The sequence below is a fragment of the Drosophila erecta genome, unplaced genomic scaffold (assembly GCF_003286155.1).
Source record: "Drosophila erecta strain 14021-0224.00,06,07 unplaced genomic scaffold, DereRS2 tig00000021-arrow-pilon, whole genome shotgun sequence".
NCBI classification, from domain to species: domain Eukaryota; kingdom Metazoa; phylum Arthropoda; class Insecta; order Diptera; family Drosophilidae; genus Drosophila; species Drosophila erecta.
The window spans coordinates 5,641,593-5,664,796 of NW_020825198.1; the positions used below are offsets into that span (position 1 = coordinate 5,641,593).

At 45.9% G+C, this 23,204-nt stretch overlaps 2 protein-coding genes across 6 annotated transcripts in view; one reads left to right on the forward strand and one right to left on the reverse strand.

Moving 5' to 3' along the window:
- Positions 1-181: 181 nt before the first annotated feature.
- LOC6545868 (isovaleryl-CoA dehydrogenase, mitochondrial) lies at positions 182-1,862 on the forward strand. The gene is made up of 3 exons (XM_001971601.3): positions 182-514; positions 571-696; positions 758-1,862. The coding sequence occupies exons 1-3, from the start codon at positions 300-302 to the stop codon at positions 1,677-1,679; spliced, it is 1,263 nt and encodes a 420-aa protein (XP_001971637.1). The 5' UTR covers positions 182-299; the 3' UTR covers positions 1,680-1,862.
- A 68-nt stretch (positions 1,863-1,930) lies between these two features.
- LOC6545869 (talin-2) overlaps positions 1,931-23,204 on the reverse strand; it is a 29,052-nt gene continuing 7,778 nt past the window's right edge. For 2 of the 5 annotated variants that reach the window (XM_015157887.2, XM_001971602.3), the window contains exons 2-16: positions 20,338-20,569; positions 14,575-14,833; positions 14,111-14,509; positions 13,782-14,052; positions 13,220-13,723; positions 13,068-13,156; positions 12,627-12,715; positions 12,162-12,278; positions 7,514-12,101; positions 7,257-7,447; positions 5,188-5,304; positions 4,611-5,126; positions 3,591-4,250; positions 2,802-3,376; positions 1,931-2,743 (exon numbers count right to left, since the gene is read on the reverse strand). In XM_015157887.2, coding sequence (XP_015013373.1) covers positions 2,485-2,743; positions 2,802-3,376; positions 3,591-4,250; positions 4,611-5,126; positions 5,188-5,304; positions 7,257-7,447; positions 7,514-12,101; positions 12,162-12,278; positions 12,627-12,715; positions 13,068-13,156; positions 13,220-13,723; positions 13,782-14,052; positions 14,111-14,509; positions 14,575-14,710 — 8,511 coding nt within the window. In that variant the 5' untranslated portion in view covers positions 14,711-14,833; positions 20,338-20,569 and the 3' untranslated portion in view covers positions 1,931-2,484. Of the gene's footprint in view, positions 2,744-2,801; positions 3,377-3,590; positions 4,251-4,610; positions 5,127-5,187; positions 5,305-5,533; positions 5,933-7,256; positions 7,448-7,513; positions 12,102-12,161; positions 12,279-12,349; positions 12,376-12,626; positions 12,716-13,067; positions 13,157-13,219; positions 13,724-13,781; positions 14,053-14,110; positions 14,510-14,574; positions 14,834-20,337; positions 20,570-23,204 lie in introns of those variants that run through there. The other 3 variants (XM_015157885.2, XM_015157888.2, XM_026977682.1) reach the window with 2 other exon arrangements.

The window sequence follows — 23,204 nt, forward strand, 5'->3', positions numbered from 1 at the left end:
TAACGTAAAGGTTTTAAGTATATATCTTTATATAAATGTTACTTATAACAAATCTAAATTAAATAAAGAGTTAATATATTGAATGCTCATATTATTTTAATTAAAGGTTACTTTATTTATTTATATATTTTGTTTATATATTTTTGTGATTTAGTAAAAGTGTTTAGTTCCAGACTCCTACTCGCTGGTTTGGCCGCATGCCCACTTGTTTGAGCGCTACTCGTTGATTTCGCCGTAGCGAGTGGCAACAGCTGATCGCAATTAGATAATAGTATAGAATAGTATTCCCCAAAATTAACATGGCTCTGAGATTTGTGGCCCAGTCATGCAGATCCTTGCTGCAGCGTGGCGATCGGCCTTTGTCCTGGACCCGTGCCCTCGCTCATTATCCCGTCAACGATGCGATGTTTGGTCTGGATGAGGATCGCCAAAAGTTGCGGGAAGTTGCATTCAATTTCTTCCAGAAGGAACTGGCGCCTTTGGCCAAGGAAATCGACAAACTGGATAACTTCAAGTAGGATAATGCAGAATAAATATCCCAATTACCTTTAATTAAATATTTTTTTCTAGGGACATGCGCCCTTTCTGGAAGAAACTGGGTGATCTCGGCTTTCTGGGCATCACTGCGGAGCCGGATTTTGGTGGCACTGGGGGCAGCTATTTAGACCACTGCATTATCATGGAGGAATTCTCCCGGTAAGATATATGTATACAAAGCTTACAAGATAAGCTAAACGATCTTCATAAACCTTTGCAGTGCTGCTGGAGGCGTGGCCTTATCCTACGGAGCACACTCCAATCTGTGCATCAATCAGCTGACCAAGAACGGCACCCTCGAGCAGAAGGAGAAGTATCTTCCCAAACTGTGCAGTGGCGAGCACGTTGGAGGACTGGCCATGTCCGAACCGGGCGCTGGATCCGATGTAGTATCCATGAAGCTGCGTGCCGAGCGCAAAGGAGACTACTATGTACTGAACGGATCAAAGTTCTGGATCACAAATGGATCTGATGCAGATACTTTAATAGTCTATGCCAAGACAGGCGGCAGTGGTGTTCCGGACAAGCATGGCATTACCGCTTTTATTGTCGAAACCGCTTGGGAAGGCTTCAGTGTGGCCCAAAAGCTGGACAAGCTAGGCATGCGGGGCAGCAGCACCTGTGAACTGGTCTTTCAGGATCTGAAGGTGCCTGCCAAGAACATTCTGGGCCAAGAGAACAGAGGCGTATATGTACTAATGTCGGGATTGGACTTTGAACGACTTGTGCTGGCCGCCGGACCCGTGGGTCTGATGCAGGCCGCCTGCGACGTGGCTTTCGACTATGCCCACCAGCGCAAGCAGATGAACAAGTTGATTGGAGAGTTCCAGCTGCTGCAAGGAAAGATGGCTGATATGTACACCACACTGAGTGCGTGCAGGAGCTATTTGTACACGGTGGCCAGATCCTGTGACGCCGGCAATCGCAGTCCCAAAGATTGCGCTGGCGTTATTCTCTACACCGCCGAGAAGGCCACCCAGGTGGCTCTCGATGCCATTCAGATCCTCGGTGGCAATGGTTACATTAACGAGAATCCCACTGGCCGCATCCTCCGAGATGCCAAGCTGTACGAGATCGGCGCGGGAACCTCCGAGATCAGACGGTGGCTGATTGGTCGCCAGCTCAACCAGGAGTACAAGTAAATAGAGTACCTACTCTTTTTCCAATGTAACCCAGAATCGTATTTATGGTTTGACAACTGTGGCAATGACGTGGAGCAACTCTACTACCTGACAGACTAAATGTTGCATTTATTTTTGAAGATTTATAAAATCTGTATGTTTTATCAATGTTTATATGTGCCTTAATAAAAGAAGTAACCATTATGTTAAAATATTGTTTTTTTTTTATTAATTTACAAAAAATACACAATTTAAATATGCAACTGCATACACGACTCGCACACGTACGTATATACAAAGAGAAATAAAAAGTATTGATTACATCGAATAAAATTCACAACTATAGAACAAGGGTTGACTGCTCTACGTATGGGTGAAAAACAAGTTTCATGTTTAGTGCACAGTAATAAATTGCATTGAAATAACAACAAAGTGAAGAACCAAATTTGTTTGTGTTACGCTTATAAGAGGTTAATTGTAATTTCGTTGAATTTAAAGAAGTTTGCCTGAATAAGTATCGCACATCTCATATCAGTATATATATTGGCAATTAAATGGCAAATAAACACGTAGAACACAGATTTACGAAAACAGAAACTTGATTAGCAATATTAGGTTGTTAATATTAGGCTGATTATATGGTAGGGGTAGAGGCATATAGATGTAGTTCCGCTAGTGGCTAATTACAATTAATATTAAATTATTTCTATTAGTATGTTTATGGGTGTGTAAATGTTAAAAGCACTTTTGGCAATCATCAATCAACCTGCTCATCACCAAGCTCGAACATTTACTTAAGCAACTAGAATTGCTTCAATTGGAGCGCTCAATCCAATCGAAAACTATGCTTCTCCGTCTTGGTCTCCGATCGGGATTCCGTTGTTGTGGTAAAGGACTTGCGTTCCATCACTCGCTGGGTCATCGAGGTGAGTCGCTCCGAGCCTTGGTCAACAATGCTGATCTTGCCGCCATCGGTGTTGAGGGTCATCTGCGAGAAACTTGACTCCAATGGCTTGACCGCTCCAAGTTCGCTGCTGCTGCTGGTGGTATTGTTGGCTGACTTGTCGAAGTTACGCGTCTCATATCTGCAATTTACCAAGAGGATTAGCAAAAGCAATCAAGAAGGTAAGAGTTCAATCTCACCTGGACGTGTATCCCTCGTAGTTTTGACCCGGATAGCCATTTCCTCCCGTAAGCTGTACTACACCGCCCTGACCGAACGTCTTGTCATGCAGATCCTGCACACACGCCGCCAGATTCCGGTTTGCAGTGGGCTTCTTTGGCACCGCCGGTGGAGATGAGTTTAGCGTTTTAATGCTGGACGACTCATAACTTTGCTGGTAGTTTGTGTTAGTGGGTGTGCCTGAGGTGGTGGGTGCAGGGATTAAGCCATTGCTGCCGCCTGGACTACCTGGATAGGGCCTGGGCACCGCATTGGCTGTTAGCTTGGGATTAGGGCGGAAACTGTGACCCGATGTGGCGGTTTGCATGTTAGAAATGGTTGTAGACAGTGGTGGCGGTGGTGGTGGGAAGTCTCCACTGGGATCGTCCATCGGTGGATAGTTGGACGGCGGTGGAGACACCGCTCCTGGGTGATGGAAGTGCTGCGGCCGCGGACTGGTATTGTTGTAGTGATGCTTCTGCTGCTGGCCACCGGACAAGTAGCTCGGCGAACTGGGCATCTCGCTGGAACCGTAGTAACCGCTGCGACCCAAAGTCTGTTATGGTTAGAGGTTAGAAGAGAGAAAAGAAATACTGCCGGTTAGATTGGTTACTTGTTAGATTGGCTACCCACACCAAATTAGAACTAGACTACTTGAATCAAAATGGTGCTTCAATTTAGCCATCTCAATGCCAATTTTCTTTTGTTCGTGCTTTCAAAGACTAATACAAAATATAACAATGTGGAAAAAAGGTAAACGTGTTTCATACATTGTTCTGGCTTCTATTGGCGTACTCGGTGTCACTTTCGTCTGTGGTGAATCCCTGAGCGTTCTTCGCGAAGCGCTGCGCGTGGCGAACATTCTTCAGACGCTGTCGCGCCTCCTCCAGTTCCTTTTCCTTGCGCAGCACGGCGGATCGAGCGTTGATTTCCTGAGCCATGCCGTCGACCATAGATGTATTTATGGTAATAAAGCGCTCCTCCTCGGCTTCCAGGCCCTGTTGGGCAGAGCGCACTAGGTTGTCTGTGGACTTGATCACTGCATTGCCAGCGGCCTGGAGACGACGACCAGCCTCAGAGTTTGGATTGGACTTCACCTTGCAGGCAATCAGCAGCTGGGCAGTGGAAGCGGCCACCTGTTTGGCTGTAGAAATTAGCGTTTCCTCGGTGGCCACTCCGCGCACCAGGTTCTGGGCTGCCTCCACCAAGCTGTGAGTGGCGGCGGCCACAAGTCGGGCGGCCGAAATGAGACCCTCCGACCACTGGCCATCGTCGGAGCTCGTCAGCGGACGTCGGGCCACCTTGCCCGTGTCGATGAGCTCACGCTGAGCAGCGTTTGCAGCACGCACCAAGGCAGCAGATGCTCCCATTATTCCCTTGGCGGCCTCCAAGATCATTTCGTCGAACTTCATGTTTTCGTCGAGTTCAATCTGTGTGGCAGAGAAATCAAAGATGAAATATTATTACATGCTTACTGAATGTATGAATACGAATAGAACAATCACCAATGGGGTTTAGTTAAGATCTCGAGCTGAGTGTTTTAGTAGATTGGCGAAGGCTACAGTAATAATATGTTTGATTCCTGGGTGAACTTTTGAATGAAACAACCAAGAATATCAAACATATCTCACTGGAACCATCAATTAGTTCGATTTGAAGGGCTAGTTAGGGATAAGTCAAGCACCGCTTATATATTAGAATGAGTTTTCAATTATATCACTATAGTTAGTTATCATTCACCATTAAAACTAGGTTTGAATACTTGTATGTAAAGAAAAGCAAAGACGCACCTTGACATCGGCCTGACGACGAGGACGCAGTGAGGCCAATTTCTTGGCGGCAGCATCGATGGAGGCAGCAGCGCCCAACAGCTCGTTCTCCGCAATGACCGTGGGATCCTCGGGATCGATCCAATCGGAGCCTTTGAGCAGCCTGGCCATGCCCACCAGATCGGTGACGCACTTGGCAACGCGACGCGACAAATGCATGCGATCGTCGGCACTGCAATTGTGCAGGATACCACTGAGCAGCTCGCGGTACGATTCCCCGACAGCAGTTCCTGCCTCCAGAGTGCGTGCTCTCAGCTCCTCCGTTTCGGCACAGTTCCAGGCCACGGAGCGGCAGACGATTAGCATGTCAGAAATGGCACGACGTCCCAGATTGGCTGCAGATACAATATCAGCTTGCAAATTGGAGGTTCCGGCAGCAACAGCCTTGGCAGTGGCGGCCGTCACATTCATGGTCACTCGGATCAAATCCTCGGGTCCCACCTGGGTGTTTCCAACTGGTGGGGGAGTGTGCATGGCCTGTAAGAATACAAATTACAGTGTTAACATAAGTTCCTTACAAATAATATTATAAACTTACCCGAATCTCCTGTGAGATCGCTTCCACGGTGGCCTCCATTGCACGAGTACCGCGAGTGTGCTCATCCTCGACAGCCTTCACAGTCTTCAGCAGTGAGGACACATTCAGCACCATTACCTATTTGTTTGCGAATGTAAATAAGTTTTTTGGGAGCAGAGCAGAGATGTTTGTGATTAATGTTTGGTCAGTAAAGAAGTGGTTTGAAAAGAGTTGCTTATAGATAGGAGCATGTCTACGATTACAAACTACTCTACCACTACATTAGATATTCTACTACTACTACAACATTCTAATTGGCTTTGGCACTCTTACAAATCAATATAAAACTAAAATGTAGAACAAATATATTCCATTTGCTTTTTATTATACGCATAAGTAATAAGAATTAGTTTTAAAAATGACTTGATAACATTCAAAAGAGATAAATGGGAACTTCTAGGCGCAAGGTAAGCGTTTTCAAATTCAAAATTGTTTGCTGTCTAAGAGGACTTTAATTCTCATTGCTCTTCCCAGCACTTAAAAGTTCTCTTACAATCAGATTGAATTCAATTTCTCGAGTGGCGAAAATTATGTTTCATTGTGCAATGGAGTAATGCAAGTAGAATTCTGTCCCAGAATTTCAGTTGGCCATGATGTCGACGCTGCTGCTGCCGAGGAGGATGTGGCTGCCACTTCGCATTTCAGACTGTGGGTTAGTTTTTGAATGGCCATTGTGGGCAGCTGTTTGGCAAACATCTTGAAGCGTCTGCTCGGCGTTATTTTTGTTCGATTTCGTTATATTTTTCGATTTGTACATACATATGTATATGCGGATGAATGGAGATTTTTGTTTGATATCGATTTGATAGCAGATTGTTTTCCACAGCGAGCGCAGCGCATGAAGAGAAGGAGGAGCGTGGAGCGGTTTGAATTCGATTTGCATTTTTGTACAGTTCATGAGTGTATTTTTTTATTTTTCGGTTTGTGTGTTGTGGGAAAAAAAGAAGAGCAGATACGTCGAAGGCACAAAGAATTAGCAAAACGAAAAAATACATCAATTTATGGATTTTCCCATTTGGTTTTCTTTTTACAAACGTTGGAAGTGGTGGGTGGTAGATAGTAGGTGGGTTGTCGGGTGTTTGGGAAGGGTGGGTGTTTGGATAGGTGGGTGGTTGGGGTGCCTCGGTGGTTGGGAGAGCGCAGCAAGCAACAGCAGCAGCAGGGCCGGAAGGGATGGTACTGGCATGCCCACGGTGTTAGAGCTGGGCAAGAAGGGTGGTTGAGTAGCCGGTCGAGAAATCTCTTGTTTGCTGCCAATGCTGCCAGGGAATTAATGCAAGTAGTGGGCTTTTCATGGGTGCGTTCGGTTAAACATTGATAACATTAATAACATTAAAGAAACGACAACAGAGAGCTGAAGCTTTAAAGGGATCAGGATGCAAGAGAGACGCCTTTTTTTGCAATTATTTGCATTCAAAAATTCAGGCAGCAGCAGTGGGTCTTTTTGAGTTATGCCAAATATACACAGATACTTTTATGAGGTTGGTTTTTCGAGCGGGTGTTGGGATTCCCCTTTTTTTAGGTGTATGAGTAGATGAGTGCCAAAGCCATTTGATGTTTATTCATGTTGAATTTTCAATATGCCACAAACAACATTTATGTATGCGCGTTACATATTTTGCGTGGAAAAGAAAAAATGATTATAAAAATTAAGATGAATTCCATCCTTTGAAATCCGTCCGATAAGTATTCCAATAATTCAGTCTTATTTAACTCATAGTCTTTGGTCGCCTTTAGAATTTGATGATAAACAAATTGATACAGTTTAGGATCACAAACCATAACCACTTTAAGTCAGTTACAATTTTGTGAGTGAGGATAAGAAACTAAAGCAGTACAATTCGCTTAACTGCATTATTGAAAAGTACATGTTTCAAACAGTTTACAATCAGTTAAGGGAATTACCCTGCATATACTAAAAGCCACAACAACGAAAGCTTATTAGCAAGAGTTTAAATAACTACGTAAGATCAAGAGAAAGAGAGTAAGAGAGAAAGACAGGGGAATACAGTGGGACGGGTGCGGCTTACCCTGGCGCTCTCCTTAAGATCCTGCATGGAGGGATCGTTGATGGACTTGCCAGAGGCCAACTTAGTGCAGTTAATTAAATCGCCAAGTGCCGAGGCCACATCCTTGACGGCGTTGATGACCATGACCTGGGAATCGGGTTGGGTAGATCCCAGCGAGCAGGCTCCTCGCTTCACTGCCTCAGCCAGTTGAGCTAAATTAGTAAAATTCAGTTTATTAGTGAGCTAGCATCGTAATATTTTCTTTAAATTGCACTCACTTATGGTTGAGACAGCATTCTGAGCGGCGTTGGCCAGCTGATCCTGAGTTCCAGCCGCTCCAGTGACCAAAACCTTGGTGTCCTCCACCAAAGCCTTTGCGGTTTGAAGTATGTGCTCGCGGTGATCGGCAAAGCTACCATCTCCATCCGAATGCAAAGTTCCTGCGGTAGCGAACATAATGGTTGTATCCAAGTCTCCAATGATGCCGGATACCGTGTGGGCTGCATTAATGCACGCCTGAGTTCCACGCGATCCGGCCTGCAAGGCCGCCAGCACCTGGGCCACCTTTTCGGACACCTCCCGAGCGCTGCGCGCAATTTCTTTTTGAGCGCCCACATCGTTGGGTCGAGCTCCGCCTGCCGACGACTGAATCATAGAGCTCACTGATCGACCCAAATCAATAACCGTGGTGCGAATACGCATTGCTACATCCGGCGAGGATGTAGTGGTACTTGCTCCCACAGAGTCCTGAGTCAACTGTTGATAGTTTTGTGTCATGTCCACGGCGAGTTGAGGTAAAACCGATGGTTCCACGCTGCTCTTGGCGTTCATCTCGTTGGCCAGACTTGCGATTTCCTTTGCTCGCGCCACCATTCGCGTCTGGTAATCAACAAAGGTATCCGAGTACGAGGCGTTCAGCAGTGACTGCCGCTTATCGGTTAATCGGCTGATGGATCGGTTCACCTGCTCCATCAATCCAGTCACGATGCCCGTTTCTGCATTGATCTTCTCCACGGTTTGCTGCAGCTCCTGAATGGCCTCCCTTGTGCCATCGATTGCGTCATCCAGTCGGGGATGGGCCTGAGTGGCACGGGGATTGCCAGCCGAATCCTTGGCCGATTGGACCAGAGTAATGGCACTTTCCACCACCGAACGGGTCTGTTGAATTAGCGACATTTGCTGTTGGCTGTGAACAATGTGGGTGCAGGCTCCAATTGCTCCATTAACCATGGGCACCACGTAACGCGAGATTTCGCCCACAGCGTGACCAAGTTGCTCAGCATTGTTCTTGCCAGCCACACGAATAGGTTCCAGTTTATCAATAAGCTCGGAAGCAGAGTTCATCGTCTGGCCACTGAATCCGTGCAAGTTGTTATCGCGGCGCTGACTGAGACCCTGCGCATTAACGGCAAGGGCACAACTGTCCAATTCTCGGGTGCATGTGCCCAGGGTGTGGAGCACCTGTTCGCACTGTGCCTGTCCAGGTGCCTTGTCGCGAATGTTGTCGACCAATCGTTTTACCGACTCCGAAACCGGGGTGGAGTGCATCGATAGCTGTTGCCACACTGGCGGATTGTCGGGGGTTAAGGCCAGTGACTTGGCAGCCTTGACCATCTCCACAACACCATCGATTACACCGCGACCCGCTTGAATGACTGGCTCCTGGGCTTTCCTGCCCTCCGCGGATATCTTGGCCGGCACTGAACTGAACTCTGGACTCGAGGCATACTGGCGCACAGCCTTGACAGCTTCCAATAAAGGATCCACGAGACGCTCCCGACTTCCGCCGGATGGCTGCTCCTCAATAGCCTTGATAGACTGCACCAAGTCCGAAGTAGCCGTGGCCACCTGCTTAGCAAGCACAATAAACTCGTTCTTGGCCACAGGGTTCGATGTGTTCATCGAGGCCTGACGGCAAATGGAGCACAGATAACTAGTGTGCTTGGCAATCACCGTGAGGGCAGAAATCATTTGTGGCTTAGTAGACTGCTGGCTGCTCACAATGTCGCAATGCTGACGAATTCCCTGGTAGGCCCAAGTCAGCTGGGCTTGGTCGATGATTCCTGGTCTTCCTGCGACACTTGAAGGATGCGAAACTCCAATCAAGTAGGCGGCCTGCGATGAGCTCTCGATCAATCCCTGGATGGAGTCGTTAACGTTATTAACCGATTGACTGAACTCCACATGCTGCGACTGCTTGGCATTGTTGATCATCTCGGAAATGGCATAGCCAAGGTTCCTTGACTTTCCAGTGGCCTGTTCTACGCAATCAAAGTATCCCAACTCGTTGATAGGCTCATGCGGATAGTCCAACATCAGTCGCAGGGCTTCAATGTTGCGCATAGCATTGTCGCACTCCTTTTGTCCGGGAGCTGATTGGATGCTGGCATCAACCAACTGATTGATACTCTCGGTAACACCTCGAGCAGCGGCATGCAGCAGATTCTTCGCATTAGGCTGGCCGGGATCGGCGGCAATCGACTTGGCCGTCGAAAGGAGAGAGCACGATTGAGTGGAGACATGTCGCAGGGACTCGATCATGTGTGAGCGAATCTCCTCTTCCTGCGTTTGGCCGGCCATTTCCATGCTGACGGACAAAAGATCCCGGTAGTTGGCAGCAAAGTTTTGGCTACTCTCGGCTAGCAAAGCTGGGGAAGAATACGACACAACAATCTCACCACCGGCGCTGCTCAACTGCTCTGCCACTTGCTTAAGCTCCGACTGCAGTGTGGCATATGGACGGCTTGAAGGTGGGAATTCGCTCATTGATAGGATTTCACTTAAATCGCTGACATTCCTCAAAGCCACATCCACTTCACGCTGTCCGGGAATGCAGTCCACGGTGGCGGAAAGGGCTCCGGTGACCTCTCGTCCAGCTTGGGTCAAAGCTTCCGGGTTGCATGCTCCCTGCAACGTACGTTGGGCCTGCTCAATGAGTCGCGCCGAGCTGGTGACCACATCATCTGCACAGTCGATGATTGTTGGATTCTGTGTTGTGGCCGCCACTCCGTGTACGCTCCTGGTAAAATCTCCCAATGCCAGCGCAGTGTCCCGACCTGCAGCTCCAGCGTAGCTGCGCTGGTTGTGCAGCACAGAGGAGAGCAGTTGGCTCAAGGCGATTCCCACGTTCTTAGCCGATTTCCTTAGCTCATCGGCTGTATTTTCCACGGTTTGCCCTGGCAATGGACGCAACTGACCAGCGATAGCAGCTTGACGTGTATCGTCCAACACGTCGTGCAGTTTACGCACCTCCTCTAGGGCTGACTCCAGTTCCTGACCACCACAGGCATCACGAGCACGCTGGGCTACCGAATGTAGCTCCGAGACACATTGTCCCAAGTGCAAGGCTCCCTTGGATAGTTGGGTAGCAGATGGAATATCAGTGACAGTGGGCTGTAGAGCTCTCGACGATTTGGACACCTGCAGAGCTGGTTCAATGAACTGTTCCGCCGCCTCGATAAGATTGAGCTGGGCATTGGGATCATCGGGTTGCGCACGGGTTGTTTTCAACGAGGTTACCAGTCGAGGAATAGTGTCCGCCACTCGCTTGCAATCCTGCAGAAGGGTCTCCTTAGTCTGATGATCTTGGCTGTGCTGCACAGCATTTTGGGCCGCGGAGATGCACTGGGTAGCTGCTGAGGCTGCTTGCTTCGAACAGAACTCCAGTCGCTGGATAAGCCCACGTTTCATTGCAGGCGTGTTAGCCGCAGTAGTGGTGATCTCCCGAAGTTCCTCCGCTGCCTTTCGCAATGCGTTTTGGTTATCCGAATCATGAGGGTTGGATGAGCAGAGACGAGCGGCCTCTACCAACTTGGCAGTGGCATCCGCCAGCTGCTTGGCGGCAGATAACAGATGACGCTTCATGTCTGCATCCTGTTGCTGATCCGCCTCCCCCTTGATGCTCTGGATAAGCTGGGCAGTGGTTTGACCAAGGGTACGTGCATGGCGCACCATCTCCTGGGGATCGTGGGTAGATACCAGGATATCAGTGCCGATAATCACATTCTCCACGGGGCTTAGTTCGGTGCTGGTGCGATTGGCATGCTCCCTGGAGCTCAGCTTTACGTGCTCCAACATATCAGTGAGGCTCTTGGACACATCACGAGCAGCTGCTAGGAGATCGGCCTTAAGCTTGGGGTCGTTGCTGGCTTCATTGCAGACTTCGCATAAGGAGTTCACGGCTCTGGCCACATTTTTGGCAGCCGCTTCAAGTTGCTCACGACAGGCAGCATTGTGGAGCGTTGGTGCGACCACCTTGGCACAAGCCACCAATTGACTGGTAGCCAGGGCACACTGACTGGCAGCTCCAATAACACGGTTCCTGGCCTGTTCATCCTCACAGCTCGCGGCAATGTTCTTAGCACGCAGCACAAGGGCAGCAGTGGTATTGGCCACTGCCTTGGCCAAGGCCAGAAGCATGTCGTGGAGGTCACGGTTCTCGGGAACCTCTTCTTCGGCAATAGTGCTGAGTACATGAGTTGTAGCTTCGCCCACTCGACTGGCTGCATTGATCAGGTGCTGTGGTGGCTCCTTGCTTTCTGGTTCGGCTGCCTTGAGGAGATCACTGAAGGCATTGCACAAGTTGCGGGCGGCCTCCAGCAGATGGGCACCATTCTTGTCGTTCTCCATTAAGGCGGCAATAAGGCGCACTTCCTTGGTGACCTCAGGAATTGTTTGGGCGATCTGCGAGACCGATGCCGAAATGGCTTCCGTATCCACTTCATCCGGATGAGAGGCGGTTATAATTTGGGCAGTGGCAGCGCTCATTGTGGCCACATGACTGCTAACCGCCTGCTTTGAAGTGTCTAGGGTGTTCTCACGCCATTCAATAGAGCGCAAATCGCTGCCCAGCTCTTGGATGGGTGCCTGAGGAACGAAACTGTATATTAGATTGCTAGTACTTTAGGAATGTCAATTATCAATTACCTTAGTGCGCAGCTCTTCGTCGGCGCGAATTAAGACATCCTGGCCAGCGGATATGTAACCGATTAGTGCTCGCTGTGGCTCCGTCAGATTTACAGAACTAATGCGAACTTCCTTAGTCTGAAGTAACATATTTGAAATGAAGAATTAGTATTTGCGTTTAAAGGAACTCTTTCCAGCTAAATGCATACTTTGTAAAACATTGGATGACCACTGGCTTTTTTTTTAGAGATTGCAGCATGTTAGGAGAAAGGAATTAGAGAAATGATTCATGTTAGTTTGTTTTGGATGAGGTGGGATTATGGTTTTGTGGTTCAGATTTAGTTGTTTGGCTAGGGTTACAAGTTTGTGCAGTGGCAACTCAAGCGAAATGCGTGTGAAATAAATAAATGGCTGAGTGTAAATAAGTGGAGTTATTAAAGAATGCTTGGTGGCTTTGGGCTGAGCATGGGGGTGTGGACTACTCACCGAGGGCGGCTGGTGGGCATGGTTCACCTGGCCGACGAAGGCACCGTACTGCACGGTCTGCACTTCATTCTCCATGTAAGGGCGCTCGCCTTTTGTTTGATTCGTTGGGCGGAATTCAGAGGGGATTGATAAAAGAAATTAAAATATAAATTAGCATTTACAGGATAAGCAATTCAAAATAAAAAAGCAGAAAGCTAATATATATTACACATTGTCGAGTGCATCTAAGAATAAATTTGAAGTCGCAAAACCATAGTCTTAAAACATTTCTTTTGTGTTTTTATCTCTAGAATCAAAGATATTTGCACTTTTTTTATAAACCATTTTCAGTATGGTCTTCATTTATCCAACGTATAAATTGAATAATAACAATGACATTCAAACGCATAATATTTAGCTCAAGCTACTGTGCTTAACATTGGTTTTACAAATAAAACTTACCATCATAAGGACGCATAATGCCCGGATGAGCCAAGCTCTCCACATTTAGTTGCTCCATACGATTCGTTTCGTGTTGCAAGAAGGTGGCTCTATAATATAAATCGAAAAATGATTACAAATCTGTATTACTCACACAAAGCAGATGCACTTACTTGGATGGTGCCACTGACTCTTCCACCATTGTGGAGCCCTCATCGCCTTCAATGCCGAAATGATCCTTAGTCTGCTTCTTCTTAAGAATAATATCGATGTAGCCAGCAATAAGCTGGACAATCTGCTCGGCCTCCGTCGTCTGCACCGAGTAGTATTGATTGGCGTAGTCGCCAAAGTCCAGGGTGAAGGTGTTTGGCGAGGCGCCCCAACGTCGTACTGTTGTCAAGGGCCACGAGATCAGAATCTCTTTGGTGTGCTCGTCTAGGCGCAGCACCGAATCCTTGGTCACTCCGAGTAGACGAGGAACAAGCTTGTTTTTGCCATTCATCTTCTCCTTGACCAGAAAGAAGGTCACGCCGTAGGTGGGCAATTCCCGGGCGGTCTTAGTGTACAGGACTTTGGCATCGATTTCAGATAGATCCGCATGCTTTCGGTGCTCCGAAAAGATTTTCTTCTCGATTCCCTTGGTGCGCACATAGGACTGAGGCAGGAAGTCCTTCAAGCTAAAGATGAGATTTAGTTTAGATGATGTAATGCACATTGGACAAATCTTGAACTCACTCTAAAAATCCGGTCTTGTGCTTGGCCTCATTATGCGGTCCAAATTGAATATGCACTTGGATGCCAGCAAACTCGCAAGCTTTGTCTTGGGTGACAGGATGTGTTCCATCGAGAATGGCATCCCTGGCTTGCACATATAGCAAATTTAATTGCACGGGGTCTCGAGAATCGATATTCTGATCCGAGAAGAAAAAGCGACGACGGAGCAAAACAGTTTCTGCCTCATCAATGCCCTGCTCCCTCAAGGTGCGACTCACATCCACCCAGTTCACTGGAAATGAAATTCGATTTCAGTATTTTCCTTTTTTTAGACCAAAATAGTAACTTACTTTCATCGTCGGTCTTTAGTTTTTTGCGTAAACTCTCCATTTTGGCATCCCGATCCTTCTCCATAATCTTGCGCTTGAGGGTGAGCGTGCCGAACTTGTTGTCCGGCAGATTCTCATTCTGCGCCTCGTTGTCCTCGCGCACCAATCCATATTCCTCATGATTGGTGATGCCGATCTTTGTGCAGATGACCACCATAAGCTGCGACACTGGCTGGGAGTCATCCACCAGAATGGTCTTTACAGCGCCATCCAACATACGAACACGTAGGGTTCGCGTCTTGCGGCGATACTCCAGCGTGTCCTGGTTGTGCAGTATGTAGTATCCCAGGGTGCGACCCGGTTCCAACCAAACCCCCTGCTGGTTCTGCTCGTCAGAGATGAACAGCCCATATTCGCTGGCTGTAACGTAAATGGAAAATTTTTTAATATAAGAAGGACTTGTTGAGAAATTATTTTCCACATACGTTGTCCTTGCACTGCCTCGGCGAACTTATCGCGAATGACCTTGCAGGCATCGAAGACTGTGGTATTGGGCTGGAACTGTATGGTCTTGGTTACCCGACCACCCTCCAGTTGGATGCGCAGCGATAGTGTGGACATCCTGGCGTCGTCTTCGCTGATTCACTTCGACTTCCGCTGCTCCTTTTCTTTTACTTCTTTCTCCTCCGCCTCGTCGTCGTTTCCTTGGGTAAACTTCCAAGGAAGTGAAAAATGCAATGGGCACTGCAAAAATAAAAGGGAATATTTATGTTTAAAGGCACTTTAACAACTGGGTGTTTCTATGAAACTAGGCTAAGATAAATGCACTTCAACGATATGGATTAGAAATTTTCCTATTTTATAAATGTTCGGACATTTGTTTTCAAGTCAAATGCAGTGAAAAGAACAAGTTAAAAGTGCATTTTAAGTTCAATTTGACTTAAATGGTATTGGGTGTTGCTAGCCCACATTTGAATACACTAATTTCCTAATGAATTACACTTATGAGGACAAACTAAAAGTGGAAAACAGACACCAGAAAAGCCGAAACCCGGAACCATCGACCGAGACCGAAACCAAACTGAAACCACCCCCAAAGCGCAAGGATATCTTCCGGCAAAACGGGCAGGGGCGATGGCGGTGGCAGCCACCACCCAAAACGCAGACGGCCGATAAAATTGCTGATGAAAATCTTCTCCAGAAGCACTCGCACACACATAAAGGCATTAAATGTTCACACACATACAGGGGAGAGGGCAACGCAGGACACTTGAGTTCAGGCCAAATCAAAGCCTGAAAACCCAGCCTCTTTGTAGTGTATCCTTATGGGGTAGCAAAGTAAGCCCACTCTGGTGACTTCTCCAACTCTCTCTTTATGCCCCGTTCTCTCCATGATTAGGCTTTGGATTTTAAGCCAAGTTCCCTTATAATGCCACATTCTCCATCCCCGAAAGGCAGGAGTAATTGATTTTCTGTCGCCCGCTTTTTGATCCTGTCCACGTTGAAAGACAAAAGCTGCCTAAGTGTGTCAGAGTTCGGGTGGAAAAGCGCTACCATTATTGTTTTCTCTAGCATGTGAAAATCAATAATTTACACAAATGTTTTGTTATTTTCTTCTTATTTTTTTCCTGTGTGTGGGAGAACACACACAACACACAGAGAGAGCCGGAGGAAGCACTTGAAATATCCGGCAGACGACACACACAATATCACGCACAAACTTTCACAATTACTTTTTGTAGGGGGGCAGCGAGGACGGGACGAGGATATCGGTTCCATATGGCGACTGTGGATGGCACCGATTGTCGGCATCCTGCGTCCGGCTGGAGTGGCACGTCTGCTCTCCACGGAATCTGGCACGAAAGTGATGAAAAGGTTGACTCAACGTTGCGGCTCAGCCAGCGGCAGAGGGATGGATGCTGCTCCGCCGACGTCAGCAGCAGCATCCCTTCGGTGTCCAGGACATCAACGTTGTCTGGTGGTGGGTGGCCACCACCGGCAGGACTCGGAAGAGAAAGTCCGAAAGAGCGCCGGAGAGAGCAGCGCTTGCGCAGTGCTTTTTTTGGAGAGAAATTTATGGCCAAAGGGTGCAGTCACCGCATTTCACCCCCCTTTTTGCCACCGGAGAGTTCGCTCACATGGTGCCCCTTTCTCTTGGAGAAATGGTAGACTTTTTAGGGCGCCTGAGTGGCGCCAGTCGGCCAAAAAGTATCTGAATCCTGCGCACCATCAGCCGGCAAATGAGGGTGGTGGCCAGCAATCACTGCGTAATCCGATATGAAAGTACACTGCGCGACGGGAAAACAGGTTCAAAGTTCAGAGCAGTGGGTGGTATGGGGTTAACTTTTGCTCTTTTAGAGTGGGAATACCTACTTTCAAAAGTTAATTGTTCGGCTTACTAAGTATTAATAATAAATAAACTGTTAGGGCATCAAATTTTGGTTTAACACATACTATATATTATAACATATATTACAACGAAAGTTTTCATTCAGCAAAATAATCTTTTTATGGGGGTGAAGTGTTTTAAGTTTCTGCCAGCCTTAAATGCATTGGTGGAGCAAGCGGTTCAGTTTTAGTTTTTTAACATTTGTGTTTGTTAAAAGTACACCGGAATAACTTCTCGCAGACCATCTTTCAACCCTAGTAAATATTGTAATACGATACGGCCCATTAATTCAATTAACTTTATGTGCTCGTATGTGCCAAACAAGCGAAAACAGCCAAAGAAAAAGGCCATACTGATTTCGAGTAAGAAAAGTAAAGCTGTCATAGTCACGTTAAGATGGATTTGTCCTGACAAAAGAGCAAACAAGAAAGTACACGGAATCAATATATCAATGTACCCCTTATTTAAGGTTTCAAGTTTCCCAGCAAGTTATTGCTTCCCCACAACATTTCCTTACGGCAATCACCAGTTGCAATTTACAGACAGGTAATAAAACATAATAATCATGGAAATATTCGGTAATTTTAGTACAAACTAAGCGGCAAATTTCGCCTGCGGTTGACACGAATTTTCACAGTGGGCGCTTGGAAAATGCAGATTCCCCCTACTCCTCCCTGAATCCACACCCATTTTCATGGTTCCTCCTCCACAGCTGGCCACCAGGCGATACCATCCGATCCGAATGCAAATGGAACCCATGCAAGGAGTCGGAGGGGTGGAGTCGAAGCCTCTCACTAATTGGCAACCACTTTCCATCCAGAAGTCACACTGAGCTGCTAATGGATGTAATTTAGTGCCGCCAACGTTTTTCTACGAGCACATCTAATTAATTAAGTGTGGATGTGGATAGCAAGGCAACTTGTGGAGTGCAATATACAGGGAAACTATCTAGACGAAGATTCTGGCTCATGGTAAAAACGGAGGTTTAAGAAGGAAACTTTTGGGTCTTCAAATATTAGTCATCCTTAGCTGGATGCCTAGTTCGTGAATTTAAGCAAACTAAACTCCCAGTTTATAGAATGCATAAAATGCCCATCTAAAACAATTTAACATATTGTACTTTAAGAGCCTATAGCAATATATGATATTTGTTCAAAAACCTTCAAGATCTTGTTTTATGTTTTACTTACTTTTCGAACACTTTGTAACTGTCATCGCGTGATCTTATTAACAATGATGTTCTTTTCGAAGATGTTAATATTTTAAGGCACAAAGCTTGGGGTTACTTTTTAGGGCTTAATGCTTATAAAGGCACGCTCGGGCATAGTGTGTGTATCGTTGTGTGTGGTGTTGTGTTTAGAGTGTGTTTTTTAAGGTTTTCTGGTGTTTTAACAAGATCTTTGCGATCGTTTACTAGACGTTGTCATCGAAAGGCATTACAGGGCGTTGTTGAAAGGGGATTTTAAAAATCGTTGACTGCGACGGCAGCGCTGGTTCAGACGAGTCCTGCGACTCCTGCGAGTCCTGCGGATCCTGCTGCGGCAACTGCTCGACGAGCTGAGGCACGTTTGTGGTGTTGGCAACGGAGCGTACCGTTTTTGTACAACAAATTGTACGGAACCGAAACTGAATTTACAAATTACTCAACACAAAACGATGGCAAAAACCGCTAACAATTTGGAAAATCTTAAAAACGCGTATACATCATCAATAACGTGTGAATTCTCAATGTTCTCGAATTTCTTAATTTGGTTTTAACAAATAACGTGTCAAATGTTCTCGAGTTCTCTAGTATAAAAGCTTGGTTTTTGTGTAAATCTTGTAAAGTATATATAAACGTGTGACTTTTGTATATATATTGTTAAAAACGTGTAAAGCTTGGTAACAAATTTTTATATTATTTTTGTATTTCTTTTTTTATTTTTTTTTGTTTTTGTGTTCTTTTTTTCTAAGGCAAATTAGTGGCAGAGTTTTGAGCGGCGATTGGATCGCATCGACTTAAGGTCTACTAAAAGTAAAGTATCTGTCCAAGGCACTCGACGACAACAACGCAGTATGTGTGTGTGTGTGTGGCTATGTTTTTTGGTGTGTGTTTTTAAAAAGTTAAAAATATTTCTTAGATATAAGGCACGAACTATGACGAAAAACAGGAACCGAAACGGTACAAAAGGCACTTGAACCGCCAAACTTAACGAATTTGCTTTGCAGTTTCAAAAACTCAACAAGAACTCAGGCACAAAACGGTTTCAGAACGCGACTTAAGACTTTCTGTCTGACTTTCTGGCTTTCTGTGTGCTTTCTGAACTGGCAAGTCCTGCCCGATCAGCGGCTAGGCCTAGAATGATGTGCTATGCCGGCGACACATCGTGAGCTTCTGATGTCAGCATCATTCATTCCACTAGTCGTAACCGTTGTGTGAATCCGCGACTCGACGGCGTCGTCCTGGCGGCTGATCAGCGCATGCTCCGCGGACAGGATGCCAGGATGTCAGGATGCTGGGCTGCTTGGTTGCTCTGCTGTTGGGATGTCGGTATGAGATGGCCTGTGCCTGGGCAGCCTTCTTGCCCGGCTGCGCGAAAAGGATGTGAGTAGGTGGCGGCTATGCGAGATCGTAAAAATTGCCTATCCACTGAAGGGAGGGTTTGGGTTGCAGCATAGTAACATTTTGGCTTTTTCACTTGGGTTCTGGGTGCTATGTGCGGAAAATCCACCACCAACTGGGAGCACCCAATGGGTGGCATGGACCACCAATGGCTGAACTTCGCTTTCGGCTTATGTACTGCGAGAATTGTTTTTGCCAGCGCCATTTACATGGCTAAAATTGTATAAATTAAACTTGGCTGAGTGTTTTTTTGCTGAGCAACTAACAATCTCATCAGGGCATGCAAAATGAATAATGGTTAAAGAATACCGGGAAATCGGACAGCGGGAGATCGCCGTTTTCTGAGTTATATTCGTTAATTAATCTGATTTACTTTGATTAATTATTACCGAATGAGTTAAGAAAATTGTGGCTCAGGACAGTAAGCAACAATCCGTAAGATACAAATGGGAAGGCGGTTGGATAGTAATCTTCAACCACTCCCACTTATCTGTGCAAACGCTGTCGACATAAAAGCCAGCGGAGAACAACAACAAGAAATAAGCTCAACTGGCGCGACATCCTGGCGCCAAAGCCACCATTTTGTCTGGCCATATAGCCGAGTACATGGGTATCCGAGTGAGTGTGTCCTGCCCTGCCTCGTCCTGGAACGCGTGTAACCGTGCGTAGGAGTCCTGTGGTGGCCACCAAGGAATCTGCACAGTATTCACTTGTCTTGGGACACGTTTACTCCTTCGCAGCCATGTTTTCCCCTCTGATTGCTACGCCCTGCTGTTCCTCGTCCTTTCCAGGAAGGGATAACGCAATGCCATCGAGCTGCGCCAATGTGGAGCCGTTTTATGTAATTTGCACAGTTTTTATTTCTGTTTGTTAAGTGGAAAAATAGAATTCGACCAGATACAAAGAACTCGTCTGAGGCATAAACTACAGTGATAAAGTCGCGAAGGCATTTTTCTCTTTTATGGGTAGATATTGGTCATCAGATCGCCTTGATTAATTGTGTTTTGTCGGGATGAAGAAAAACAGGAGTTTATCTTTTTACACACGATAAAATAGAAGAGAGGTTTTATACAACCGACTTGATTATGAATGCCAACTTTATTAGAAGCCCTCAAATAACTTTGTTTTTTAGAGCTCTCAAAAGTAAATGTAGCTGAGAAGATGTCCAAATAGAAGCCACTTCTCCAAGAATACCAACTTTCTATTTCCAAAACTAATTATTTGATTATGCAAATCCCCATTGACAGCTTCACTTACCTTAGTTCGTAGTCAGCCGCTTATCACCGGCCGATGGGTTGTTCGTTTTAGTTTCAGTTTTTCAGTAGATAGTGGAGAATTGTGTTTAACGAAAGTTGTTTGCTGTGTGTGCGCCCGTGTGTTGATGTGTGTGTGTGTGTGTAGGTATTAAGGCAGTATTAAGTGTGGTCGTTGTTGTTGCGTTGTTTGTTTCTTCGTTGCGGTTGTCGTTTGTTTGATTTGTTTAGAAGATCTGCAAAGAGAAAAAACACAGAGCAAACGGTTAAAACTGCAGGCAGTTATAGGAAAATCTTTATCTATCTATAAAGTTGCCACTGTGGCAACTTCAACACAACCCAAAGCAATCCACTCCAAAGCTACTGCAAACGCACAAAGTATTTTTCCTGTTTTAATTTTCCATATTAGCACAGCTCGACCTCGGCGCCGATGGGTGGACGTGGATGAGGATGTGGATGTGGATGAGTCTGTTAGGTGGGGCAAGCTGGAGGAGAAGAAGCCGATATAGCAGCACATATATGGCTAGATGTCGGCATTGCGGTTAATGCCACCAAGGCAGCCGGAGCAAGAGCACGGCCACCGATATGTGCGCACATAGAAAACCATTCCAAGAATGCTGCACCAGACTTTTCCATTAGCGTTCGCACATCGCCAGCCCGACTTTTGTTTATAGCAACAAAAAATATCAATCAACACCCAAATGCCCAAAAGAGTGCATCAATGTGGAGGATCGGGTGGAGATTGGTTGTCAGCTGCAGCTGGTCAAGAATGCGGCTGCCGCGGTCTCCATTTCTGACCATTAGTCCTCTAAGCAATAACTATTACTTTTTCATACAAATCTTATGTAAGTTTCTTGTTGCATGTTTTAAAGTACCCAAAATATGAAAAACAAAAATATTTTTGACTCGCCAAAATTATATTTTAAATATAGTATTCAAAGCAGCAACTCATGCCTAGTGATAAATGTGCTTAATTCAACATTCCAATAAATGAGTAAACAGATGACTTTAGCTTGAACTTATAATTAAGATATATATATCAGAGAATTTGGAAAGCCACAGGCGTTTAGTCACAAAAAGATATTTAAATTGATGATTCAAGAATCTAATAATAAGTCAAAGGTCTCAAAGGTCCACTTCTTAAGAATCATTTTTAAAGATGTAAGTTTCAAGTATTATTAACAACATTTCCATCAGTTACACCATAGATATATATGTATAAGACTAATAATCATACATTTTATGAGTACTTTTACAAACTTCATGATCGCCTCGTATCCCCCAATTCGACCTATTACAGGTGCAGTCTAGCCCTCGACTCGTTGGCAAGACAAAAGCCTGGGGCGTGGGTGCCTCCTACTGATCTCCTGGCCCCCATCTGGTCTCCACCTCGGCCGCTCAATGAAAGCGAAACTGCGATTGTGGGCGTTGGACAAGTTTTTGTAGCTTGTGTAGTTTCTGTTCAGTGGGTCGACGGCTGATTGCGTTCATACAGACTACATTGGTTCGCATGTGTATCGCTCATGGCGGGAGCAATCAAAATTACAAAACGATAGCGTCACGTAGTTATGCCGAACACAATCTGAGACCTTGGCACGATTCTGCCATGCAGCCAGATGTCAGTCTAGGTGCTCAGGCACGTTCTACAATGCCGAACCTCCGAGCTGCTGAAAGGGTTCCGAGTGGTTTATGGCCGAGGCAGACAACTTGGACACGCAAGATTAAGAGGAACTGTAGGATGGGTTTATTGACCCGAACAGAAGCAGATACACATGTACAGATCCGAGATAAAAACGGGCAGATATTCATAATACTCGCGAGAAACTCTGTCTTAAGCCCAGTAATTGCCTTTCTTAAAAGCTATTCATTTCTAATTTATACTCATATGGATCAAGTGTGCAAGTTTGCTCACATTTTTGTGGATTGGATTAGTGTTTAAAGTGAGCTGCCTTTCTGTCACCCCATGCTTTCCCATTTAAAATCACTAATAATGTACACACGTAATGACAAATAAAATGTAAATCATACATGCGGGCGGAGATGACTACACATGCAAGTGCTTAAATCAGCTTCCAATGATATAAATCACATCACAACTCACAATAAAAATAAAACGAGAGAAAGGAGAAATTAAATAAGCTGCCAAAGAAAATCCAACGTCAATTGCGTTGAAAAAAGCGCCAGAGAAAAAGTTTCCTCTACGATAAAAGCAAAACAGCTTTTAATTAAACCATAACAACATCCATACTATATGTGCCCAAGCCCAAATCCATTCTATATATATATAAATGGAGCGCTATAAATACCGTTTCTAAACGAGAACTTTCAAGGTAAACAAATATTATTTGGAGAGCAGGCAAATCTCTTGGATTTTCCATTCGATGCGCCCCCAAGTATAAAATCAATGAACAGTGTCGAAACTGCTGAAAGTGTGAGAAAAGGCAATCCCCACGGATCACACTTGCCCCCTGAACAGAAACTGTGGCACGATGTTCATGCAACATTGGAAATAGAACACTGCCAGCTAAGCGGATAAGCTGAGGATCTCAGGAAGCCGGCCCCCGAATCTTCACACAGTCAATTCTTTCCTAGCCGCATCTCATCTAACACACATTTCTTGGATCCATCGCATTAGTCTTTCTGCAGAGCTTTCACTGTACTTGGCTATCTGGCGGCGGCGGCGGCGACGATGATGATGATGCTGCTGCTCTTGGCTCATTCATTTGCTTATTTTTTGCTCGATCCCTGAGTCATAGCTGAATTTATAGAAATTTTCAATTTTTGTGTACTACAACGGGCTAGTTTGGAGGTCCAACAGATGGCCGTAGGAGCGATGCCCACCGGCGACTCGCTTGATTATTAGTTGCGCTT

Excerpts from the sequence above, each read along its gene's own strand:
- LOC6545868 (XM_001971601.3), top strand. The coding sequence starts at position 300 with ATGGCTCTGAGATTTGTGGCCCAGTCATGCAGATCCTTGCTGCAGCGT. Across the intron at positions 515-570 it reads GACAAACTGGATAACTTCAA|GGACATGCGCCCTTTCTGGA; the intron begins GTAGGATAATGC and ends ATTTTTTTCTAG. Across the intron at positions 697-757 it reads ATCATGGAGGAATTCTCCCG|TGCTGCTGGAGGCGTGGCCT; the intron begins GTAAGATATATG and ends AAACCTTTGCAG.